At 34.9% G+C, this 23,378-nt stretch overlaps 1 protein-coding gene across 2 annotated transcripts in view; it reads left to right on the top strand.

The window, feature by feature from the left end:
• The first annotated feature begins 2,732 nt into the window (after positions 1–2,732).
• Positions 2,733–23,378, top strand: part of LOC121368274 (regulator of nonsense transcripts 2-like) — a 66,220-nt gene continuing 45,574 nt past the window's right edge. For both annotated transcript variants that reach the window (XM_041492931.1, XM_041492932.1), the window contains exons 1-4: positions 2,733–2,867; positions 13,001–13,897; positions 20,619–20,729; positions 21,399–21,636. In XM_041492931.1, coding sequence (XP_041348865.1) covers positions 13,161–13,897; positions 20,619–20,729; positions 21,399–21,636 — 1,086 coding nt within the window. In that variant the 5' untranslated portion in view covers positions 2,733–2,867; positions 13,001–13,160. The remainder of the gene's footprint in view (positions 2,868–13,000; positions 13,898–20,618; positions 20,730–21,398; positions 21,637–23,378) is intronic.

Here is a 23,378-nt window from a genome sequence, read left to right as displayed (position 1 = left end):
TGGAATGATAGCTGTCGGAATTCCTTGAGAGTTAAACCAAATAAACGACTCCATGAACAAAAGATAGTCTGCAAGGTCCTTTTCTTGCTGTTGGCTGAACACTGGCCTGAAACGCCCTAGCCCCTTTTGTGCCATATCACCAGGTTCACCATCTTTCCTTACTCTTCGGAACGGAGTTGTCTTCGGAATACTGTATGTTTCAGATGCATCTGTAAGGGTGTCACGTACTTTAGCAACCGCTTCCTTCATAGCCTGTTCCGACCATTTCTGCTGGTCAGTTGTTCGCTTGTAATTGCGAACCATATTGCCTAAAATAAGAGAGAAAAAGACAATGTGTAGGATGCATGTAGTCCTAATGTTATGGAGATTGGTGTTAAAATTATGTAAAAACAGACATTTAACTGAGTGTTAATCAATATAATTAATAAAGCTTTAATTAATATAATTAATAATAATAATAATAATAATAATAATTACGTGTTAATAATTAAAAAGTCAAATAGAATGACCGGGGCAAAGTGGAACGCTGTACCACTTTGCCCCACCCACTTTACCCCGACCACGTGTTATTTTCTAAATTCCTCGTGCTACTGTGTTAATAGATCTACGCAAGAAATATCGTCATGCATATGGCATATATTGACCTTATATTTAACACCATGGAAAAAATTGCAACTAAACAAGATAACAGTGCTTTAGGAGACGATTAATTTCTGAAAAGTATTGTTTTAAACACGCAAAAAAATATTTTGACTAAACAAATTTACTTACCTCATTTGTATCAAATGGCTTCCATCAAAAACATTGCGTCATCAAACAACCTTGCGATGATGTGAGTTGCAGGCATATGACGTCATTAACATATATTTGCGAGGGCTGTTTCACTTTGCCCCGTGTTTCGCTTTACCCCGTGTTCCCCAATATGTTTGATTCAGAATTATGGGGGAGGGGGTGCTCCGCCGTGCCTGTAATTGTCAAGAAAATATTTTAAGTAATAACTTGGCATGCTTTCTGACAGGTTCTAAAAGTTAGTATAACCCGACACACTTTTGTTTGGCTGCGGGTGTTCAATCCCCCCTCTCCCGATACGATTACAGAATAATAATGAATAATTATGAACGTTTAAACCACACAAGATAATAAGGTGATAAATGTTGTCCACCCTTTGTTTAGCCTATAAATCGTCTGCTTTTGAAATTAGAATGTTGACTCTGTTCATACCCAAGCAGCTAACAAAAAGCTGCAAATATCTTGCATAGTTATTCGTTATATATAAAAAATGCAATAAGTGTTTAGGAATTTGATTACATGTTTTGTTATTATTATATATTACAGAATTTAATGGCATATTGTGTTATTAAACTATATTACAAATCAAAATGTGTGTGTACTTTGTTTAAAAGTTTGACTGTTACTGTAATTTGTGTTTATAAAACAGGTCTAAAAAGTAATAAATTCGCCACGCGGATTTTTGACAGGGCATAGGCCTACGGGATTGCACGTCCCTCAAAAAAAACCCCCACATAACGAGTGGTATTCGTATATCTCCATATACATGTATATATGGTGTTACGTATGCCTGGTGTGCTGTTTGATCCATTTTGAATTTTCAACCAATCTGATTAAAATTAGCTCTACTGGTCTACCAGTAGATCTAACAGCACTGCGCGAATTCCCATGTCCAGGTGACATTTCATCTATAAATAACAATTTAAATATCGACCAATTACACTTCGCCTTTTATAACGTTATTCGGGAGCATACAAATTCTAAAAATATAGGGCGGGACTATTTATGCAACAGGCGAACTTGTTGATCTATTTCAAAATTAAAAAACAGAGGTGGGGGGAAGTGCCGTAATAAACTCTGGATTGTATACTAGTATAAACAGATTTTATGACTATACCATCACGGGTTGGATTTTTTCGTCTTGAAACTAATTTTATATAAACTTTTATATTGAAATTAGTTTCCAGCACACTTCGTAATTACCCGAATCATTTCGTATACTCTCGGCATAATCCCGAATGTTTTCAAATTCTTTTCAAATCACTGGCATGATTTTGCAAGTAAGGTTTTGATTGGTTGAATGAAAGGTCAACTGGACATGATCTCCAACGGGGTGCTGTTAGATCCACAAGTAATACTAATTAACCAGTGGGGCTAATTTTAATTAGATTGTATAAGGTTTCATTTAATTGGGGTGAGGTGTGTTTGAAGTAGTGATTGTTTGGTTATAAAATGTGAACCTGTTTAAAACCAAGCTTTGCAATGTTATCTCCATATAATTATTCATGTCATATTAACCTGAATTAAGGGAAGCAACGGGTGGGTGAAGAGATTCTGGGATTGATCCAATCACCACACATGCTGAGTTATTATTTTTATTCTGCAGATGTACAAGGGCAGATCCGCCTGTGATACATATACTTGTGCACTGGCCATACAACCATCAAAACACTCCACAAATATAACTGTGAATGTTTAAAAACGTATTATAGCCTACGTGTAATGAGTGCATATTATTCAGAGGGAGTGCATATTATACATATAATATAGACTGGGGGAGCGAATATTACATGTATAATATGCACTGGGGAGTGCTTATTCTACGTATAATGTTGACCGTGGAGTGCAAATTCAGGGGAGTGCAAATTATATGTGACACCGGTTCAAATATACAAAATGAGATTGTTAAAGGGGAATAACTCCAAATTTACGACATACCCGAAGTGGAATCGGACGCCATTTTCATAGTAAAAAATTAAATGAAAAAAATTGTGTTTTAAATGATATACCATTTGTCAGTTTATGTATTACTTGTTTCCGTAACATAATTTTAATTTCCATTAAGGTACACATGTCAGGTAATTTGATTCCAATGTATTACAACATATTTGTGTCATGAAACTTAAGCGCTGAAGTAACGTTGATGTAGTTATGGCTATTTAACACATCAGCCGTTACGACATAGGGAAGATTCGGGTATTTGCGGACATTGACAATCTGCGGACATTGACAAAATGCGGACAATCTCGACCACACCGCCGCTACATTTCATTTTCGTACATTAAAGGGACAGCCTGAGTTTTCTTCAATTTTAAAGATGTTGTCAACTAACAGACTTTTTTTAGCGGTTCACCTAACGACAAAAACACGAATATGATATTTAAGGAAATACTGTTCTACATTTTTCAGCAACGATACGTGAAACAAAATAGATTGCAATCAATTAACGTAAAAAATCAACAATGTGGATGTAAAACAAATCCATTGTAGTAAACAAAAGTGAAGCACCCTCCGGTAAACAGGAAAGAGTGCGCTGTTTCTAACTGTGTTCTTGTTCATCAAGATTAACCTCGCGTGCAAACACAACGGCGAGGTTTATCCTGCCTAGCCATTCTGTCATTAGCTGTTTCTGGAAAACGGTTCCAAGGAATTTTGCTATTGTGATCTATTTCGAGCAGTGTAATTGGCTGCTAGAAAGTGGCTGCTGGAGGAATCCTTTAATTCAAAGTGAAGATCATTTCAAAGTAAATATTTCTTGGTCTCAGTGAGTTTCGAAATAGATCACAATATACGATTAGGGTGGGAAAATGTGATGGTAATCGTTATTTTGACCGCAATTTCGTTCCGAGCATAATTCCTCGGAACCGTTGTCCAGAAACAGCTAATGGCGGAATGGCTAGACAGGATAAACCTATGCGTTCAGGCGCATGCATTTGCAAAAAGTATCGTAACGCGCATGTGCGGTTCATCATTTTCCATTTTTAACACCACTATATGAAAAAATATATGTTTCTTAACTATGCACAGTTGACGAACACTTAATTTAATTTTGTTTTTAAAGGAAACATTCAATTTGTCAAGCCTTCTGGTCCTGTCCGCGTTTTATCAACACACATCGCTAACATTTGATGTCAATACTGAAATAATTACGTTTATACCAGTGAATGGTTTGTAAAATATATATTTTTAATGAATTCGATTCATAATTAACACAATTTATACACTCACAATTATTTACAATTGTTATGAATGGATTATGAATACTATTTACTACAATAGATGCACTAAAATGTAGCATACCTTTTCAGATCGAATATAATAATTGAAAACAAATTCAAACATCAGGGGTTTAAAAATCGTAAAAATTAAATGCTTTGGCTTTGTTAATCTGGCACGTGTGAAATCATGTGATGTGCAGCGAATGTTAATTAGTCTTTCTCCATTTTAAGTCGATTTCTACGAGTCATGTAGACCCGATATCGGTAATTTTAAGGAATAAACAAAAACGACTTAGTAAAATTAATGGTTTTAGTTCTTTGTAAAGTTTTGTATTTAGATACTTACTTTTCTCAACTTTGTTTATGAAAATGTTCCTGAACTGTGAAGATAAACCTCATAAATGAATGACATGCCGATGACAACAAATCGGATTTTGATTGCGCGAACTGTGCACAAGAAAACAAAGTGAACGGAATTGGAAGCATAACGCAGTTAGGGACGTTGACGATACATATCAATTTAATCAAATATATTTTATGCATAAAATATTAGTGACTGTATATTAAACATGTTTCTGATTGTACTAATATTTGTACTGCGTTAAATTTCATTTTATTTCCTAAAATAATTTGTTTTGTTACGTATGAAATTATTTGAAGACATCCAGAAACACATTGAATATACAGACACTGATATTCTAAACAAGAAAATATATTTGATATGTAAGTTTAATCATAGAAATATATTATTAGCAGGCCTTTCCCCAGGATTTTTTTAAGGCGCTTACATATATAGCATCATTATAACACAAAAATCAAGCCAAAAGAAGTGGGGTAGTGGGTTGAAAACCAAATCATGTTGGGGTTGTTTTTGTGGGGTTTTTTTTTTTTTTGGGGGGGGGGGGGGGGGTTAAATCTTTAAAAAAAAACCCCCATCAATTCCCCACCCCCAACAATTTCATAATTTGCGACATGTTGTTGCTGTTGATTTCAGCGTCGTGTTAAATGCTTGTCACCTCACAGTTTAACAAATACATATCTAGCATTATCTAACAAACATGATTATTGTAAACTAATTCAGTGTACGTTTAACTGCAATTTGTATAAATACTGCATGTTCACTTCCTGCGCTCGCGATCTCAGTGCGTGCTCTCGACCATAGCTACAAAATTAACAAAGACAAAGGAAATAACGAAACTGCAGTTAGGTATTCATTGATGCAAACAACTATTGTTTTTCTACACATTTACATCAAGATTTACTTCCATGTAATCGTATTGTTCATGTCCGCAACGATGTCTCTTGACACGTGGGTGTCAGCTGACTCTGAAGCGTGACGTATATTACGCCGAGCTTTCCTCAGTTCAGCCAACGAACGTTCTTCCTAACGTTCGCGAACTATTTGATTGGTGTCCGTAGTGTCCATTTGGTTTAACGTGAAGCGCACAAACCAGTGTAGCGAACGTTTTGTTTTCGCTCGGTCTGGCTGAACTCGGCCCTTGGGATAGCCGACATGTCTTTCGGCCCTGAACTGGCATGTGTATTCAAATTGACAAGCAGTGTCGGTTTGGTTCAAAGACTTTACAAAATTAAAATAATGGTGACATCTTTTACTCAAGAATTTCACCTTCAGAGATGTTTATTCAATTAATAGGTAATAGGTATGTCTTGATGCGTAATTCCCAAGCATACATACACTATTACAACAAGCAGTTATCTGGCGGATTAGTAGTAGCCGATCACCTGTACCACGTGACCAGCACAGGCCCGCCGACAATTAAAACGGTGCGATCAATGGACCTCAAAGTGAACATCTAAAGAATTGCAGAGATACCAAATGGAAGTGTGATAATGTATGGTGAATGACGTTACGGATCACAGCTCCATTGTTTTGTATACATGTTACAAATTAAGCCGACACGGTCCTGCAGTTAAGGCGCTTACCAGACATGAAGGCGCTTACTTGGCTGGCTAAGGGAGCATGGGCCGTGTCGGCTTATCGCTCTAGGGAAACCCCTGATTAGTCAGAAACATCTTACAATGCAACAGTCAGGAATGTCCCTTTAAACGTTTCATTTTATTGTCTTCAAATTGTTAATGAGACTACAGATAGTTCTTGAAATTTTATTTTTATCCCAGTGTCACTTTAAAAACAAAAACAAACAACACTCACACAAATAGAATTTCATGTCAAATGCACAATGGCTTAGGTCACGTGATATAATTTATTTTTTAAAACATTTTTACTGGATACGTCTACCAAATTTCGAGTAAAACATTTCAGAATGAGAGAATCAGTTTGTATCTTTTAAGAATCTTTTGTAATATGATACATAACTTAAAGTCCGAACCAAAATGTTAAAGGTCCATGTTTATCAAAAAATAATTCACTATTGTTTGGTATCTAAAGCAGGGGTGGGGGAAAGCCCTTTTTTCCCGGTCTGGGACCGATTCTCGATCTCTGAGACAGAAATTATTTTTTAAAAACGTGCATTTGCCGGTCCCACTTTTGTCATTCTTGTCGGTCCGAAGCACCTGTCCATTTCTTTTATTGGAACAAATTCCTATCCGTCAAGTGGACCGGCCTGCCCAAACATCGGTATCTCGTGCATGATTTAAAATAATAAATAAATAGTGGTCAATATGGCTGGTGTTTCAGACTTTTAAAGTCTGCCTAAGTATATCGCCAGTCATTGAAGTCGGACCTACAGTAGTGTCAATCGAATGCCACTAGGCTAGACATTTGTCAAAGTCACTGAGCCGGTCAAGAGATTAAACAGACGTTAACGATAGCACCATTTTTGGTTTATAGAGCCATCAAGGTATTACACTCCAATTAAAACCAAGGATCCAGAATTTGCAACTGGTTACAATCAACACCTGTCAACACCTGTGTATGGAGCTCTGTCGGGGTCGAGTGTCCTAGTCAGAAGCAAAAGGCTTTTGTGCAATACAAACTGCTTGAAATAGCATAAAATATACTGAAATAATCAATAAATGTATTTATTGTTGACTGTTCAATGTAGTGTATCCAATAATTATAAAGGATTTAAAAATTAACAAAAGGTTTCCACCTTTTTTGTTAACAAGTGGGAGTAAGCAGAACAGCTACATGTACTTTATCTCTAGAGCCAGCAGAGGTCAAATTTCATCAGTAATGATGTTATTACTCTCTTTGTCTAAACATGTGCTAGCTCAGGTTGTCAAATGCTTCAACTGTGCCATCTTTTATTAATTTTCAGGACACAGTACTGAATACTCGTACGTTTTATACATATATGGGAATTAAAATTCATAACTTTTATTAATTTTTTATATTATTTATTCCATTATGTAAAATATACTCAAGGAAAAAAGTTCCTGTGCATCATTACAATTTCAGTGAGACTTATCTTTAAAAAATATTGCGTTTTACATAGATGTACTATTTATCTGTTAAAAGTACAGTGATCCTCTCCTGTCTTCTGAACTTGAAGTACGGTCTACACAATGCTTGGTGAGCCGTCGGTGATGATGTAACAGAACGACGTACTGATGGTTGGTCATGGTCGTACTTTGTGATCACTTAATCGGTTGCGTACAGTTCTTCCACTGATTGGCCTTAACTCAGGGATGTATTGGGATGTTAAACTTGTCATTTCCAAATGATTCCATATGTAAACCCACTTGATATTGACAATTTATTAACGTGAATTTAAGTGTTGACTCCTTTCATATGGAAGATCCCTAATATCCCTTAACTGTCGAGAACATCTCCACAGACACAGCATAGTGTTCTCATGAACACCAATGAACACCAAAATGATTAGCAACAACGTTTGTGCCATTCTAACCTCAATAATACCCATCGTTCGAAGAAGATCATTTTCTTGGAGGCGTGGCATCACACTGACGACGATCAGATACCAACACAAGTATTTTTTGAGTGATGAGAATCCATACAAAAGTTTTAGTGTCCAATTATAAGAAAAATTATGTCAAACAGGAGCATGTGACCAAGAATGCTAGCAATGCAACTTGTTTTTATATCACAAAGCATGAATAGCTCGTGCAATTGACAGGACACCTGTGGAATATCGAAGTGAGTGGTTACACATTCATTTACCGAAATATGTATGACAAGATTTCAAGTCAATTATATTCTATATGCAATATTATTTGGTGCACAGGAACTTTTTTCCGCAAGTATATATACAATTTGTTGGGGTTTTTCACTGATGTGATAAAAAAAAAAGTTTCATGTTTATCGTTTCGCGTTCATGATTCAAGATAAAACTATACAAATGTCACTTTTTTGGGGGGGGGGGCAAATATATTTTAAATGTTGTTTTGTTTTATTCCTTTCTTTTTCCACCTTCCTCCTCCCCCCCCCCCCCCCCAGTGTGACGACATCAAGTGGGACCAATTGACAATTTTATTTTTCCCCACACCTGATATGATATGCTTTTTTCCCATCACTTGCCAAAACGCCTGTCAACTCTAAGAGCTAAGTCACTTGACACCGTGATGCGCTAACTGGGATAACATGAAAGCATGATTCGCAGACTTTTAGACCTTTATACAGAGAATATGACAGAGATATTTAACTACATGAAAAATAAAGTAGTTAAAGATATATTTAGCTAGAAAATCAAATATATGTGACTAATAATCCAACATACATGTATGAAAAAGTCAAAAGGAGACCGAAAACATACTAAATATCCAAAAAAGAGAAGAGAAAAAAATACAATCTAAGTTTTAAATAAATTGTGACAAATTGACCAAAATTTTGTGAATTTATCATAATTGTACACGGTAAAAGCTGTTGCTTTAGTCACATAATAGTATTCAGTCAACTCTTTTTGGATCCATTTCAAACTGGGTACATGTGCATTGAAATGACTTTTAAACATTAAGTGTTTTGTAACAAATACAATGGCATTAATTGGGATTATTATTTCTGGTTTTAAAACCAAAAATTACATTTTCTTTATTAAATTTAATGTTGCTGCCCATTTTTACATGAATCCAGTTCTGAACATCAGTCAAAATTGAGTTGACTAAATTGCATTCCCGAAATAAATGAATAATTGTACCAATTTCTAAATTACAAAAATTACACTTTGGACAAGAAATATAACCAATTTTATATAAATAGGTATTAACAGGAAGTATATTATGAATTATTTTAAACTGAAACTAGCGCAATTCACTACTATCAGTACAACATAAAGGAATTGTATTTATATTTTTCCATTCAGAATTTGAAAAAGTACAGTTAAGGTTGTATGCCGATTTTGAGAACGACAAATTTAGTAAAGTATTATAGTAATGTTTACTTCCTCTAACAGTTGTATTTAACATTGTAATATTATATGGCAATATAGGAGACGGCAACTTATTTTTTAGTTTAACTTTACACAATTTGAAATATTGTTTTACCGCATTAATTACACCTTGATAAGTTAAAAAAATAGTATTGATATTAAAAGCCAACTTAAATTCATGATAAGTTAAACAATTTTCCTCTATTGTGAAATAAATCATTAATAAAATTTTTTCCTTCTTAGAACCAATCTCTATAGAATATTGAATTTCCATTTATTTTTATGTCATTATTATTCCAAATATATTCTGACATTATCTTTTCAAACACGGAGTTTAATTTGTATTTTTTAAGATATGTTCCCCACACCATTAATATTTCTTTCCAGAAATAATTATAAATATATTGACAGTGTTTTTCTATTCCTACAGAGTAAAAACCCATTATATTACCCAAAATGTTTTACTCATGAATAACTAATCTTTTAATCCAAGCAATTTTTTGTGCTTTAATAAATTCTTCTATTAATGTAACTTTTAATACCACCATCTTTCATATTTTTTTACATTTCAGTATGCTTAGTTTTCCATTCCATACGAAAGAAAAGAATTGCCTCTGTAGTAGTTGAATATCGTCATCAGGTGGATTAGGAAGGATTTATAATAGATGATTTAATTTTGGTAAAATAAGGCTCTTTAATATTACATTTCTCCCCAATGGTGTTAAAGTTCTACTAGACCAAATTTTTTACAAATTCTTTATTGAATTTAATTTATTCTTATAATCAATCTGTACCATATTTTCTAAGTCAGTATCAAACGTTTGTGTCTAATCAAATTTCCATTCTTTACTTAATTTGTATCTACTCCTCTTCTTAGAACCTATCCATATTAGCTTAGTTTTCTCCACGTTAACTTTAAGGCCCGAAAATCTTGCATGAATCTCCAACGTATTTAGAACTGCATAGAGGCTTTTTTCTGTTCCATCTAAAATTACTGTTGTGTCATCTGCAAATTGAGTGAACAAAAATTCTATATTTCCAATTGTTAAACCTTTTATATATATATATATTTTTTTAACATCCTATTAATAATCTCACCACAAATGAGAAATATATATGGAGATATCGGATCCCCCTGACGGCAACCATTTTCTAATTTAAAAAAGGATGAAGCAAGAACAAGAACACTAGATTGAGAATCTTTATGAAAAATAGAAATCCATTTTTGTATTGAAGGACCAAAACCAAAATATTTCAGAACATTAAAAATAAATCCCCAGTCTACAGAATCAAATGCCTTTTCAAAGTCAATTAACATTAATAAGCCAGACATTTTTTGAATTTCTGTATACTCCATGATATATAGTAGTCTTGTTACCTAACCTATATATCGTCCTGACATAAAACCTTTTTGTTCTTCGCTAATTATAATAGGCAACACTAATTTTTTTCTTTGTGCTATAGCAGCTGATGCAATTTTATATGAAAAGTTTAACAATGAGATTGGCCTCCAATTTTTTAAAAACTGTTTAGGCTGACATTTTACTGGAATATTCTTTTGGAGATAGTTTTCAAATGTAAAATATGGTGAACCATTGTTTAGTGTTTGGATGTATCAAAGCAGCAGTTTTTCCAAACTTTAAACAAACCGACAATCACAAGGTTTGCATAGAAGTGGTTCTTAAACAGAACCTGTGCGTAATGGATGGGATAGGATCTGCAGTGACCACTTCATCCCTTGGGATTACGACAATTATTTAAGGTGGCCGACACCTATTTTTATTATTTTTAAAACATATCTATTCCAAGCCTGTATCCCCACCGGCACATGTTCTGCGATTGCGTATGAGCACAAACTAAACTAGAGTTCAAAAGGATGAGCGGACAGGAGGCAGTGAGGGTACCAGAGCAAGGGCGGCAGTGTAAAATATAGTGGTACGGCTCGAGGTTGCCAGACTCTTCTTTCAAATTCATTTGAGGACATTTTCACAAATACAACAAATATAACCCACAAAAGTGCCTCTTTGAAAAGTGTTACGTCCCTGCAGTGGCGTAGGGAAGAGGCCCACACAGGAACACGCCCCCACCCCATCAAACTTTAAAAATGTTTTTATAAAATTTTATAAAATCATACATACACAGGTATATACATAGTGTGGGTTGTTCCCCTTCCCCAATTCCAATATAAAAACCTGCCTATGTCAGTGGAGGGTACCAAGCCTAGAATGAGATATTGGCCTTGTATTTCATAATACAAACTTTTTGTGTATTGTATATGTGTATGTGTGTGTGTGTGTGTGTGTGTATGTATGTATATATATATATATATATATATATATATATATATATTCATACATACATACACACACAAACACACAGTTTGTGTACACACAGTTTGTGTACACACACACAGAGTGGACTCTGTCCAAACTGGCATCTATCTAAACAGGCATTATGTGTAAACTGGCACAGTTTTAAAGTCCCATCCAGCTACCATTAATTTATTAGGGAAAAAAAGCGCTGTCGACACCGGATGCCTTCTATTCTGGACTTCGGATGCAAATTCAGGAACGAAAAAAATGGTTCATGTAGTAATTAGCTCTGTCTACACCAGCGTGCGATCTTGCCCCTACTGTCTACACCGGCATGCGATCATACCTCTACTGTCTGCCAGTGGTCACCTTTTAAAGAATGATGGCAGTTCCCCAGTAATTAGGACACCACAGAAAGTGTTATGAAATAATCGCGCCTCTTTGAAAGCTTAATAAACAATGACAAACACCTGTATCGGTTAACTAACTATTAATGTGGATATTAGTGCAGGACAGAAGTTGACCATTAGTCAGAATCAATCTAATTAAAATTAGCTCCACTATTACATGTGGATCTAACACCAGCCAGTTGGAGCTCATGTCCACCAATCAAAACCTTACTTACAGAATCCTGCCAGTGATTTAAAAATAATTTGAAAACATTCCGAATTATCCTGAGGGTATACGACATGTTTCGTGTGAATTACGAATGCCTTAAAACATGTTTTATTTTATAAAATAAATAATTTGTAATGTAAAACTGAAGACTGATTTAGTTTGGGGTTTTTTATAAATAAATAAATAATTTTTAATGTAAAACTGAAGACTGATAACCCTCCCTGTATGTATTGGTATGGTTCGCTGTACTGCGCCACTAAAATAGACTCTCCCGATATTTTTAGAATTTGTATGCTCCCAAATAACGTTATAAAAGGCGAAGTGTGATTGGTCAATATTTAAATTATTATTTACAGACGAAATGTTACCTGGACATTGGGGACTACGCAGTGTTGTTAGTTTTAAATCACTGGCAGGATTCTGCAAGTAAGGTTTTGATTGGTGGACATGAGCTCCAACTGGCTGGTGTTAGATCCACATGTAATAGTGGAGCTAATTTTAATTAGATTGGGTCAGAATGTATATTGAGATTAGCTAACTCACTGGTTAAACAAATCTAAAAATTATAATACACATAACTGAGCATGTTAAATATTAAGTAAAAGTCTCCTGCTTCTGGCATAACAGTACAGGTACATACTTGTAATCTTATTAACTAACGGACAAGCTAAATAATTAACTTAATTAATAATCTTGGATGGTGTGCCTGCCTTTTCTTTTGTTTAGTCATGATACAAATGTATTATTCTTTCAGACCTGCAATGGTTTCTTATGGTCTCATACACCTCATATGTTCAAACCTCTGGATGAAGCTAAATGGATGTTTAAATTCTGCACTGGCATACACTAACAAGTAATATGTTAACAATGTGACAGGACAATGGAGTGATTTGTTTGAGTTTTGAAGGGCCAAGATGGAGCCCAGTGATAAAAGTAGATTGAGGAAAGATGGAGGACAAGGCGTTGGGGGAGTTAAGGATAGTAAGACGACTGGAGAAAGGACTGAAGGAAGACCTGAAGATTCAATAACGGGAGGGGGAGGGAAGGATAGTAAGACCACTGGAGAAAGGAATGAAGGAAGACCTGAAGATTCAAGAACGGGAGGGGGAGGGAAGGATAGTATTACGACTGGAGAAAGGGATGATGGAAGACCTGATGATGCAAGGAGAACAGGAGATGGAGATAATGGCAAGAGGACTGAAAACACAGATGAGGCTAGGAGATTAGGAGACCATGATGGTGTTAAGAGAACTGGAAACAGAGATGATGGAAGGAAGACTGGAGATAAAATTATTGGAAAGACTGTCAACAGAGATGACGGAAGGAGGGGTGGAGACAGGGATGATGGAAGGAGGGGTGGAGACAAGGATGATGGAAGGAGGGGTGGAGACAAGGATGATGGAAGGAGGGGTGGAGACAGGGATGATGGAAGGAGGGGTGGAGACAGGGATGATGGAAGAAGGGGTGGAGACCGAGATTATGGAAGGAGGGGTGGAGACAGGGATGATGGAAGGAGAACTGGAGACCGGGATGATGGAAGAAGGGGAGGAGACAGACGTGGTGTACTACCTAAACAAGGAGGAAGGTTTACAGGAAAAGGAGCTGGTGATGGTCCTTCAGAAGGCTACAAGAGTGGCAGAGACAGATATTTGTAAGTAATTAGTCATTTACAATTTGCAACCTTTGATTTATAAAATAAAGCATTATTGAAATAGCAGTATTTCCGAAATAACAAAAATTTTATACCCAGTAATGGTGAAAAAGTTTGCAATGATAATGAATACAGTGAAACTCCGTAACTGCAACCATCCCCTGGATGTGTTAAGATTGGTCTTAATAGTAGGGTGATTGTAATACTAAATTACCAATATTAATAATGATGACTGATTTGTATAACCACATGGGATGTTGTTGACGGTAAATTGGCATTTGCAAAAGTATTTGATTAAACTGCAGGAATAATCTAGCATCAAGCAAATTTGTAAGACTGGATCAGTTATTTCTTTCATTACAACAGTCTGACAAGCGACCCTCTGCTGGGGTCTAGTGCATGAATCGAGACAATGTTGTTGTCTCGGACTATTTACGAATACTGAGACTTTCACGAAAAATAAGAATGTAGACAAGCCAAAGTCTGGGACTGTTGGAAGGACGAAATCGCTCAAAATTATAAAAAGGGCAATTTATGTTTGTCGAAGGCTAATTGTCCAAGCTCTCAAAGGGTGCAAGATCTTTATGCAAGTTTTGGGGGCATGCTCACCGGAAATAAACTTTTATAAAGTTACTCAGAGATGTGTTTTCATAACAACTGTATATAATTTATCAACTACATGTCAATAGGCAGTGTTCGAGATTAATGGTATCCCGATATCCCGGGGATACCAAAATTTAATTTTGGATACCAGACTTCAATAACCCAGTATCCCACTGGGATACCATATAATGCTGGGTTTTTTTTAAATCCTGCATTTTTATTTTTTGCTAAATAATGAAAGTCATCATTTATTGGTGAAGTTAAGTAACAGTATTTTCGAGCTCGTACCCAGTCTAATGCTATGCCATAACAATATCCAGGGCCGTAGCTAGGATTTTTTGTTTGGGTATGAGGGGGCAACTGAGTAGTTAATAGTCTATAACTCCTTAAATGGTTAAGAAGAGAATTTTCTTTAAGTTTGAATAAAAAAAAATTGGTGTTGGGTGGGCAACTGTCCCTGCTGTTGGCCGGGTGCTCCCCCCCCCCCCCCCCCCCCCCCCCCCGCTATCTCCCCCAACTCGTACCCAGTATAATAATATGATTGGAGCAATAGACTGGGAACCACTAAGTCGCTATTGTTTTTGTTGGATGTTTCCTCCCTTCAAATTTTATTTGAGATATTGATTCCACATAGATCTGCAGAAAATTTATACAGGTACATGTAGGTTTATCATTAGTAATGTCAGAATATATTATTACAATGCTTTGCCACATTAAAATAAAAACTGGTCCACTAACCTTGACCCCTGTCAAATTTCTATAACAAGCGGACAACGTTTTCAGGTTGGTATTTTATTTTTCATAATTCTGGACAAAATATTAATTTTAAGTTTCAAAAGATGAAAGAAATAAAAAGTACCTTTTGTCAAATATATCATATCAAAAAATTACCGTTGGATATGTTTTATTTACTGTGTACGAAGCCAAAACAAGGGTGCAAAAAGAGACTGTCGTCGACCTTAACTTTTGTATCCTACTATATATATAACAGTGTTCTAGCTAGGATTTTGATGGGGCAGGGCGCTTATTTAATTGTAGGGCATTTTTAACACGAAAATCTTATTTTTAAAGCAAGTGCTGGATATGATCAAATTTTTTACATTCATAAATATCATATATGTAGGAATATCTATGCTGGTTTTAATTTACAAAACGTTTTTGGAGGGAGGGGGACAATCAATTTCTAAACCCAAATTTATTATTCTTAAATTTGGATGTTTGATGAAACAGTACATTTATCGCCGTATGCAATATTATTGTACTAATGTACTAAATATAGACACTATTAAAAAAATCTCGTTCCAGCCAGTGCAACACGACTGGAATATGCCATGGTATGTGCTATCCTGTCTGTGGGATGGTGTATATAAACGATGAAACTAATGGAAAAAAGTAGCAGGTTTTTCTCTAAGACTAAATTTCAAAATTAGCAAATGTTTGACATCCAATAGCCGATTATTAATACATCAATATGCTCTAGTGGTGTCGTTAAATAAAATCAAACTTTAACTATTAAAATGTTTTACAAAAGGTTGGATCACCTAAAAAATCATATTCTTTTTTTGTTATATATAGTATTTATACCATTTAATATCATGCCCAAATGTAATTTAAAATAAATAAATGAAATAATTAAAAGAAATCAAGAAATGAAAACAAGAGAATGATTAGAAAGAAATAAAAAGAAATAAAGAAATAAAAGAACAAACAAATTTTAAAAAAGGACATAAGGACATATTTGTAACAAGTTGCTCACTGCATTTAAAAACGGCTATTAATTATTGCATGTCAAGGTCTAGATAGATTTCATTAAATAGCTTTTGTAGACATGCTTTTAACAAAACACAGTTATGCCTGCATAGACCAAATAACCAGTGTTGCTAGTTTACTCTGTGCCATATTATAAAGATGCAATCAATGTGTCACTGATAATTGATAAGGACTACTGACATCAGTTAAATCTATATGTATCCTGGTCTGGATATTTGCAAAGGCAACAATTACTTTCAAAAATTTCGCATTTGACGTTCTGTCGAAGTTTATCATGATGGTCTACTTTCAACTAGGTGTGTGGTTATGTGCGTGACGGTGTGAGGATTACTTCGCATTCAAGCTTTGTAAGATTGCCTGTCTGCTCGTCTGCAGTCATATTGACTAACAATAGAAAAGAAAAAAACATATCACGTTACTGCTGTCGGCTTTCACAACTGTGGCCAAACAATGTATTGTCAAACGTTTTTTAGTTGGGAATTCAGACCCGTAACAACACTGTACATGCTTTGAGAGGAAAGCAAGATTTTGTATTTTTCTTTGACAATGAATTAGGGCAGGGCGGCGATAATCAGTGGCGGTGTGGAAACAAACATGGCAGGGCGGCACAAAACGGGGGCAGGGCGCAGCGCCTCTCTATTTATTGCTAGCTAGAACACTGTATAAATGAAACTCCTCACTCCCCTAGCATAATAAATTGTCTCACATTTCACATATTGTTACTATGGACCTCAGTTAATTAGCAACATGTGGGACGATATTGAATACACACCATGGTGTAAAAAGAACAATAAAAATTCCCCTCAAAAACCCTTGTGTAAAAACCTTTTAGATAAGTCTAAGACCATCTGTCATCAAAGCCCTTTCCATTTGGACAAAAAGTGTTAATTTTGTACATTATAACAATCACAGTGTGGGACCGACAATGGATATTGGTACTGTCGTAGCGATAAATTATGCTAGCACAAATAGAGAAAATAATGATTAAAGTTGTGTTTTTTATTAATGACTTACTGTTGCCAATCAAGTTCTGACAATTTCATATAACTTTAACATTGCAAAACACATTACGCATAATAATGCATATATTTCCTTTTTTTAAATGTGACTGTACCAGTTATTTTTAGAATTTTGAATGGCGTTTAAATTTATTATTCAAAATTAATTGTGGGCGTATTTGTTTGCTAAAAGTCTTTAACTACAGGTCTACGTGTATAATTACTTTGTTATCAGTTATATGTTTACGTTACATGTTAAAACAATTTTATTACCGTAGTTCAATTGTGGTGCCAATATATGCAGCATGATGATCAGATAGCTATAACAGCACCAATATCCAATGTCGGTCCTACACAGTGATAATGAGTCATAAAATTTTAGTCCTGTTAAAGTTAAAAGTTTGTTTTGTTTAATGAAAACACTAGAGCACATTGATTTTGTTTTATGAATCTTCGGCTATTGGATGTCAAACATTTGGTAATTTTTAACTCACAGTCGTAGAGGACACCCGCTACATTTTTCAATCAGCAAAGGATGTTTTATATGCACTTCCCCCACATGCAGGACAGCACATACCATGGCTTTTAATATACCAGTTGTGGTGCAGTGGATGGGACGGGAAGAAAGCCAATCAGAAACGTATAAAATTATTTTATTAAAATATATAAAAATAATGAAATTGTGTTGGTTAATCAAGGAATATGTTATATAATTCTTATAGATACGTAAAAGGCATGATGCCAGTATAAGTTTTACTGTATATACATGTATATGCATGTGTTGTTTTACTTGGGAGCGGGGTATCCAATTGCCTTCGATGTTATGTAAAAATGTTTTTGATCATTTACAGGTATGGTTTAATAGGCAGTCGCAAATCTAGGATTTGTAAATAGCATGGCTTGTAATCCTGTGATGGATTTTAATTTTAAAACTATTATTCAAAATTATATAGAAAGTAACAAACATGTTTCTGTGGAACACTAATTTCTCCGATTTTATGACACAGCTTTCTTCATATTTTCTAACATTATTAATAATTTGTGCCACAGTGCCACCATGGTCACCCACGACATTAACTTTATCAGCAATATTCACCACATAAAATATTGTAAAGAGTACCAGTAGTTAAATTATACCAAATCAATGTTAAATTCATAAAATTTAATAATATTTATTACAATGAAATATTTTTGATCAATATATTTAGGTTTTTTTATATACGTTTATATATTTCAATGTTTAAAAAATAAAATTTTGGGATTTCCTAGTTTATAAATAGAATTACAACGAACGCTGTGACAATCGTGCTAAAGTCTCGAACTTTGTTGTCGTAGTCACATATCCAGTCCATGCATTGCGAACTGGTGGCGCCAAAGTCTTGACGTATATAGTCTGGGACAATGGGTTATCAGAAACGTTTGGTTGTCTCAGTTCATGCATAAGACCCCTGGGCCTTCTCTCCATTACAGCAAAGATAATACAAACGTATGACTTTGGGGTCATGTGGTGTGCAGTGTTGTCCACATGTAATGTATATAGTTGGTGATATTGTTGGCCCAAGAATAGAACAAGTATGACTCAGTGGTTTTCCGTTTAAAAAAAAAAAAAAAGCTATTTTCCATTTCATGTTTTTGTAAATTCCGTTTCAGACTACAATATGTAATTAACAATTGAACTAACATAAGTTGTGACAAATTAAAGGGTCCGAAAATTTACTCAATGACTGGTGTCGACATGCGTCGCTATTTCTCATTAAATCAAAGTAAGCTTACATATCAGTAGCGAAAAATCACATCAGGAGCAAAGGCTACAATTATAATAACTACATAAAGCATGATTGTCCAACAATTAAGTGCACTGCTTTATTCAACGAGTTCACAAAACGTAAACATTTATTTTATCATCTCTTTGACAGTCTAACGTTGTCTGCAAATTGAAGTGTATGCATGACACAGCAGAAATAAACATTACAACGTTCAGCCAGCCGTTTCTTTGCTAAACATTTGCAAACATATTTTGACTGGTGGTTCTCGAAATGGTCATTCGGTTTAATGTGTAGTGTAAAAAAATCTGTCTTCCAAGACAAGCGTTAGTGACAAACTGCTGGCTGAATTTACTCCTGGAAAAAAAACTGTCCCATCTGCGCAGGCGCAACAGACTAAGCAGTAAACCAGCCCCAAGTTCAGCCACCTAACGTTCGAGAAATATTTGATTGGTTCCCAATGTGACCATTTGGTTTACCGTGAAGCACATAATCCAGTCTAGCATTTGCCAATAGTACTGCGCACGGGTCAACCATCAGTTTTACAGCGTGTGGCAGTAGTAAAATAGTATTAATTTTTTTTAACTTCACGGAAAAACGTAATTCCGTTTCCAAATGTAAATTCCGTTTCACAATGGGAATTCCATCTGTTTTCCGCAATCGCGGAAAATCACTGAGTCTACTCTGCACATGAATAAAAAAAAATATTTTAAAAACAAAGGCAATGAGCTGTAATGGACGCTGTATTCGTGGGAAACTCAAAGTTTTCCTGAAGAAATTAACCCATAGAAGCCGACCTATAAATTCAGACAAGAACCAAGAAAATACGAACTGGAATCTGAGCAACTGTGGCGAAAATAGACGTCAGAAATGAGAGTAGTGAACGTCGCATGCGACGCCTTGTTTTGCAACCACTGCATTAGATGGAGTTTCACTGTATAATATATTTATGTATTGCACTTTAACTTTGTAAATTACTTGCTTTAACCAAAACCTCTTATATTACCCCTTAATTTAATCATTAAAGACAAATCCTTAATATCGAAATGCAAATTACATATATATAACAGTGCTGGTGTATCTAGATAGTGCGTACGTTAAAAGTAATATATTTTATCATCCATTAAAGGCTTTTATATGACATATCACTGGCACTATAATTTGCGATATCTCTTGTGATATTCTCCTAGGAGATATCACTTCTTTTGTTACGTCACTGTATATGTTTCAGCACTAAACCTATCATTAGTGACATCACGCCACTATCTTTCTGCTAGTTAATGAGTCTACCACTACCAAATATAGTGACATTCAACCCACATTACTGACATTGTTTACAATTGTCGCAAATGAAAAGAATGATAATGGATGATAAAAAGAATACCGTCCCTCGTGTCTTGTGATATCATAATTTATTAGCACTCATTGATAAAAGTATAAAAATCCTCGGCAAGCCTCAAATGTCATACTTTTATCAACTCGCGCTGATAAATTATGATATCACAAGACACTCAGAGAGAATTCTCTATTTACACATTATGCGTTGAGTGTAGTAACCTATTTGACTTGTGTCTTCTTTGTGTATAGGAATGATGGTAGAGACGACAGGCGGACGAGCACTAGAGCCCCTGATAGAGCAGACCGCCATGATCCCAAGAAGGCCAGCAAACCTGACAGGATGGACAACAAAAAACACAAGTACTGAAATAGGAAGTTATTTTGCAGTGTTACTTTTTGACTTTGTTGTGAGCACTCCACTGTATCGGATAAGTTTTATTTTTCTGAACATCTCCGTGCACTACATAATAGGTGTTGGAAGATGGCAGCAACTAGTGGTGGGGTGGGAGGGGTATTTACAGAGCGAGCTCTAGATGAGCAGAACAATTTGCCAAAATTTTGTTTAATCTTCAAAATCTTCGAAACATGGAGTTATTAGTGCCCTATCGCTCCAACAGGAGGTTTCATCTCTGTTTGTCCTACATATAGTTTTCCGGGTGTTTTTTTCACAATGCCTTGAGATATTAACCTGCAATTTTGTGTATAGCTTTATCATGTACTGTTACAGATACGTTTTGGCGATTTATCCAGTTTTGACAATTATGGTCCTTGAATTTAGGAGATATAAAAATTTGTTTTCCAGATTTTTTTCACAGTGACTTCAGATATTGAGCCAAAAGTTTGCTTATAGCTTTATTGTGTACTGTTACAGATTAAGTTTGACTTTCATGGCAATTTATCAGTTTCTGACAGAATTATACCCCCCACACTTTTTTGCTTTTTACTTTTAACTGGGAGGTAGCAACATTGTATAATCTCCAGAGTTCACTTGGTTATGTCAGCATCATTTACACATATTCACTTTTATAGCTTAAAAGACACAAGGACGTCAAATAAATATGAACAAGAACGAAAGTTGAGAAAAGAAGAAGAGGAAAGAAAGAAGAAAGAGGAAGAAAAGAAGAAAAAAGATGCTGAGCAAAAGAGGGCAGAGGAAGTGAAAAAGAAAGAAGAGGAGCAGCGCAAGAAAGAAGAAGAAGAAAGATTACTGGAGGAAAAGAAGAAGCTTGAGGAGGAAGACAGATTGAAGAAGGAAGAGGAAGATCGGGTAAACATCAGTTACTGGCAATCAGCTTCCCATTGTATAACATAGTGGACTAATTAATGCAAAATACAAATTCCTACATTTTTAATAAACTTGATGATTATCAAAGGATGATTATGTGCATCTTATTCAGTCATATAACTTTATAACATTTCAATTTTCACACATGTGTTGTAAGTGAGGAAGAATAGACTTGCGGAAGCAAATATATATACACCAATTACTTTATAGTAATCAGTAATTTACAATATAAAAGAATTTCTTTGTAGTACACTTTTTAATAACCAAATGTCCATTTAAATTCTGTTATAAAGATGCAAATCACTATCATCTGAGACGAATGTGCCAAATTTTAGGAGTTATTACATTGATTTGTGAAAGTAATCATTTCCACACATATTTGCTTATTAACTCAAGAATATCAAAAGTATGTGCTGCCACTTGGTATAAACAATGGTTTCCTCCAGTATGATGGGCTAAACATATAAATTGAATTGAATTTTTTTTTTTAAATCAATGATAAAGTCAAACAGGTGTTATATTTTTGCCAGTGCAGTAAGGTATGTTCAAACTGACATGTATTAGCATTAACCTATATAACCTAAAACCTAAAAACTATAATCTAAACATGGAGTTTTAAATATAATATAAATTTTGTTTGGAAAAAAAAGTAAAAATAAAAAAGCTTGTATTAAGGTCACGTGACCAATGTAGCGAACTCATAGGTCCATGCTGCTTGAACACTAATTAGAAATAAAACTAATAAAACACTAGTTTTATGCACATTATGTTCTAATGACCATTTCACGTTAGCAATTTAACAAAGTTGAACGAATAGCTCATTACTCGTGCCGCGAAAAAAATAAATCGATTGGCCACATTGACATAGCAAATATATTTACATATTTATACACCTGTTCCAATTTAATCATCAATATTATCATTTAAAAGATAATTAATAACGACACATATATTGCAACATGTTAACAAACAATTCCGTCAACGATTGCATCAATAATTTTAAATACTTACATAGTACAGACTGAAATCTCAATGGAATCGTTCATCGTCGCCATCCATGTCTTCCATGGGCGCTGCCATTTTTTCACAAACGGGGTTCCCCTTTTCTTTTGCACAGCGCAAAGTGAGGATAGCTTTACATGCATAGTTTCGTATACCAAACGAAAGTAGACATTTTCAGCTTTAATTTGATACCTAGTTTATATGTATTATTTTGTATGCTTATATCAAATTTATTGATCCAAATCACAAGTTTAAAAAAAAAAGTAAATAAATATTTAAAAAATTCATAGCAAATTAGATACGTATATCGAAAGCTTGTCATCATCTCCTTAATATGGTAATGACATGACCTAGTTCAGTGTATACATCACATAGCTATTTGGTCAAAACACCGATTACCTCTGGCTGTTTCACTTGGACAGATTAAAACAATGGCCGGAAAAACCGCTAAGTGGCCATTATGCATGTTTTATATTGCTATTTTACAATACTTTCCCAAAACGAAATCATCATATATAATGCATGTATAGACAGGGTATTCAAAGACGTTTTATATGAAGTTAAACATAAACTTATTACTTGTTTGTAAAAATGAGATAATCTGGGTTAAAGATGACCTATTTTTAGCTATTTGGCCATGCTTTACGTAATTCCCACGCTAATTGCAGTGGCCTGCCGGTACCTAATATAAAGCGCTTCACTAGGCTACAAGATGATATTAC

Source organism: Gigantopelta aegis, chromosome 3 (assembly GCF_016097555.1).
Source record: "Gigantopelta aegis isolate Gae_Host chromosome 3, Gae_host_genome, whole genome shotgun sequence".
Classification (NCBI taxonomy): Eukaryota; Metazoa; Mollusca; class Gastropoda; order Neomphalida; family Peltospiridae; genus Gigantopelta; species Gigantopelta aegis.
The sequence above is the reverse complement of the archived record's forward strand: the minus strand, read 5'-3'. Positions and strand labels throughout refer to the sequence as shown.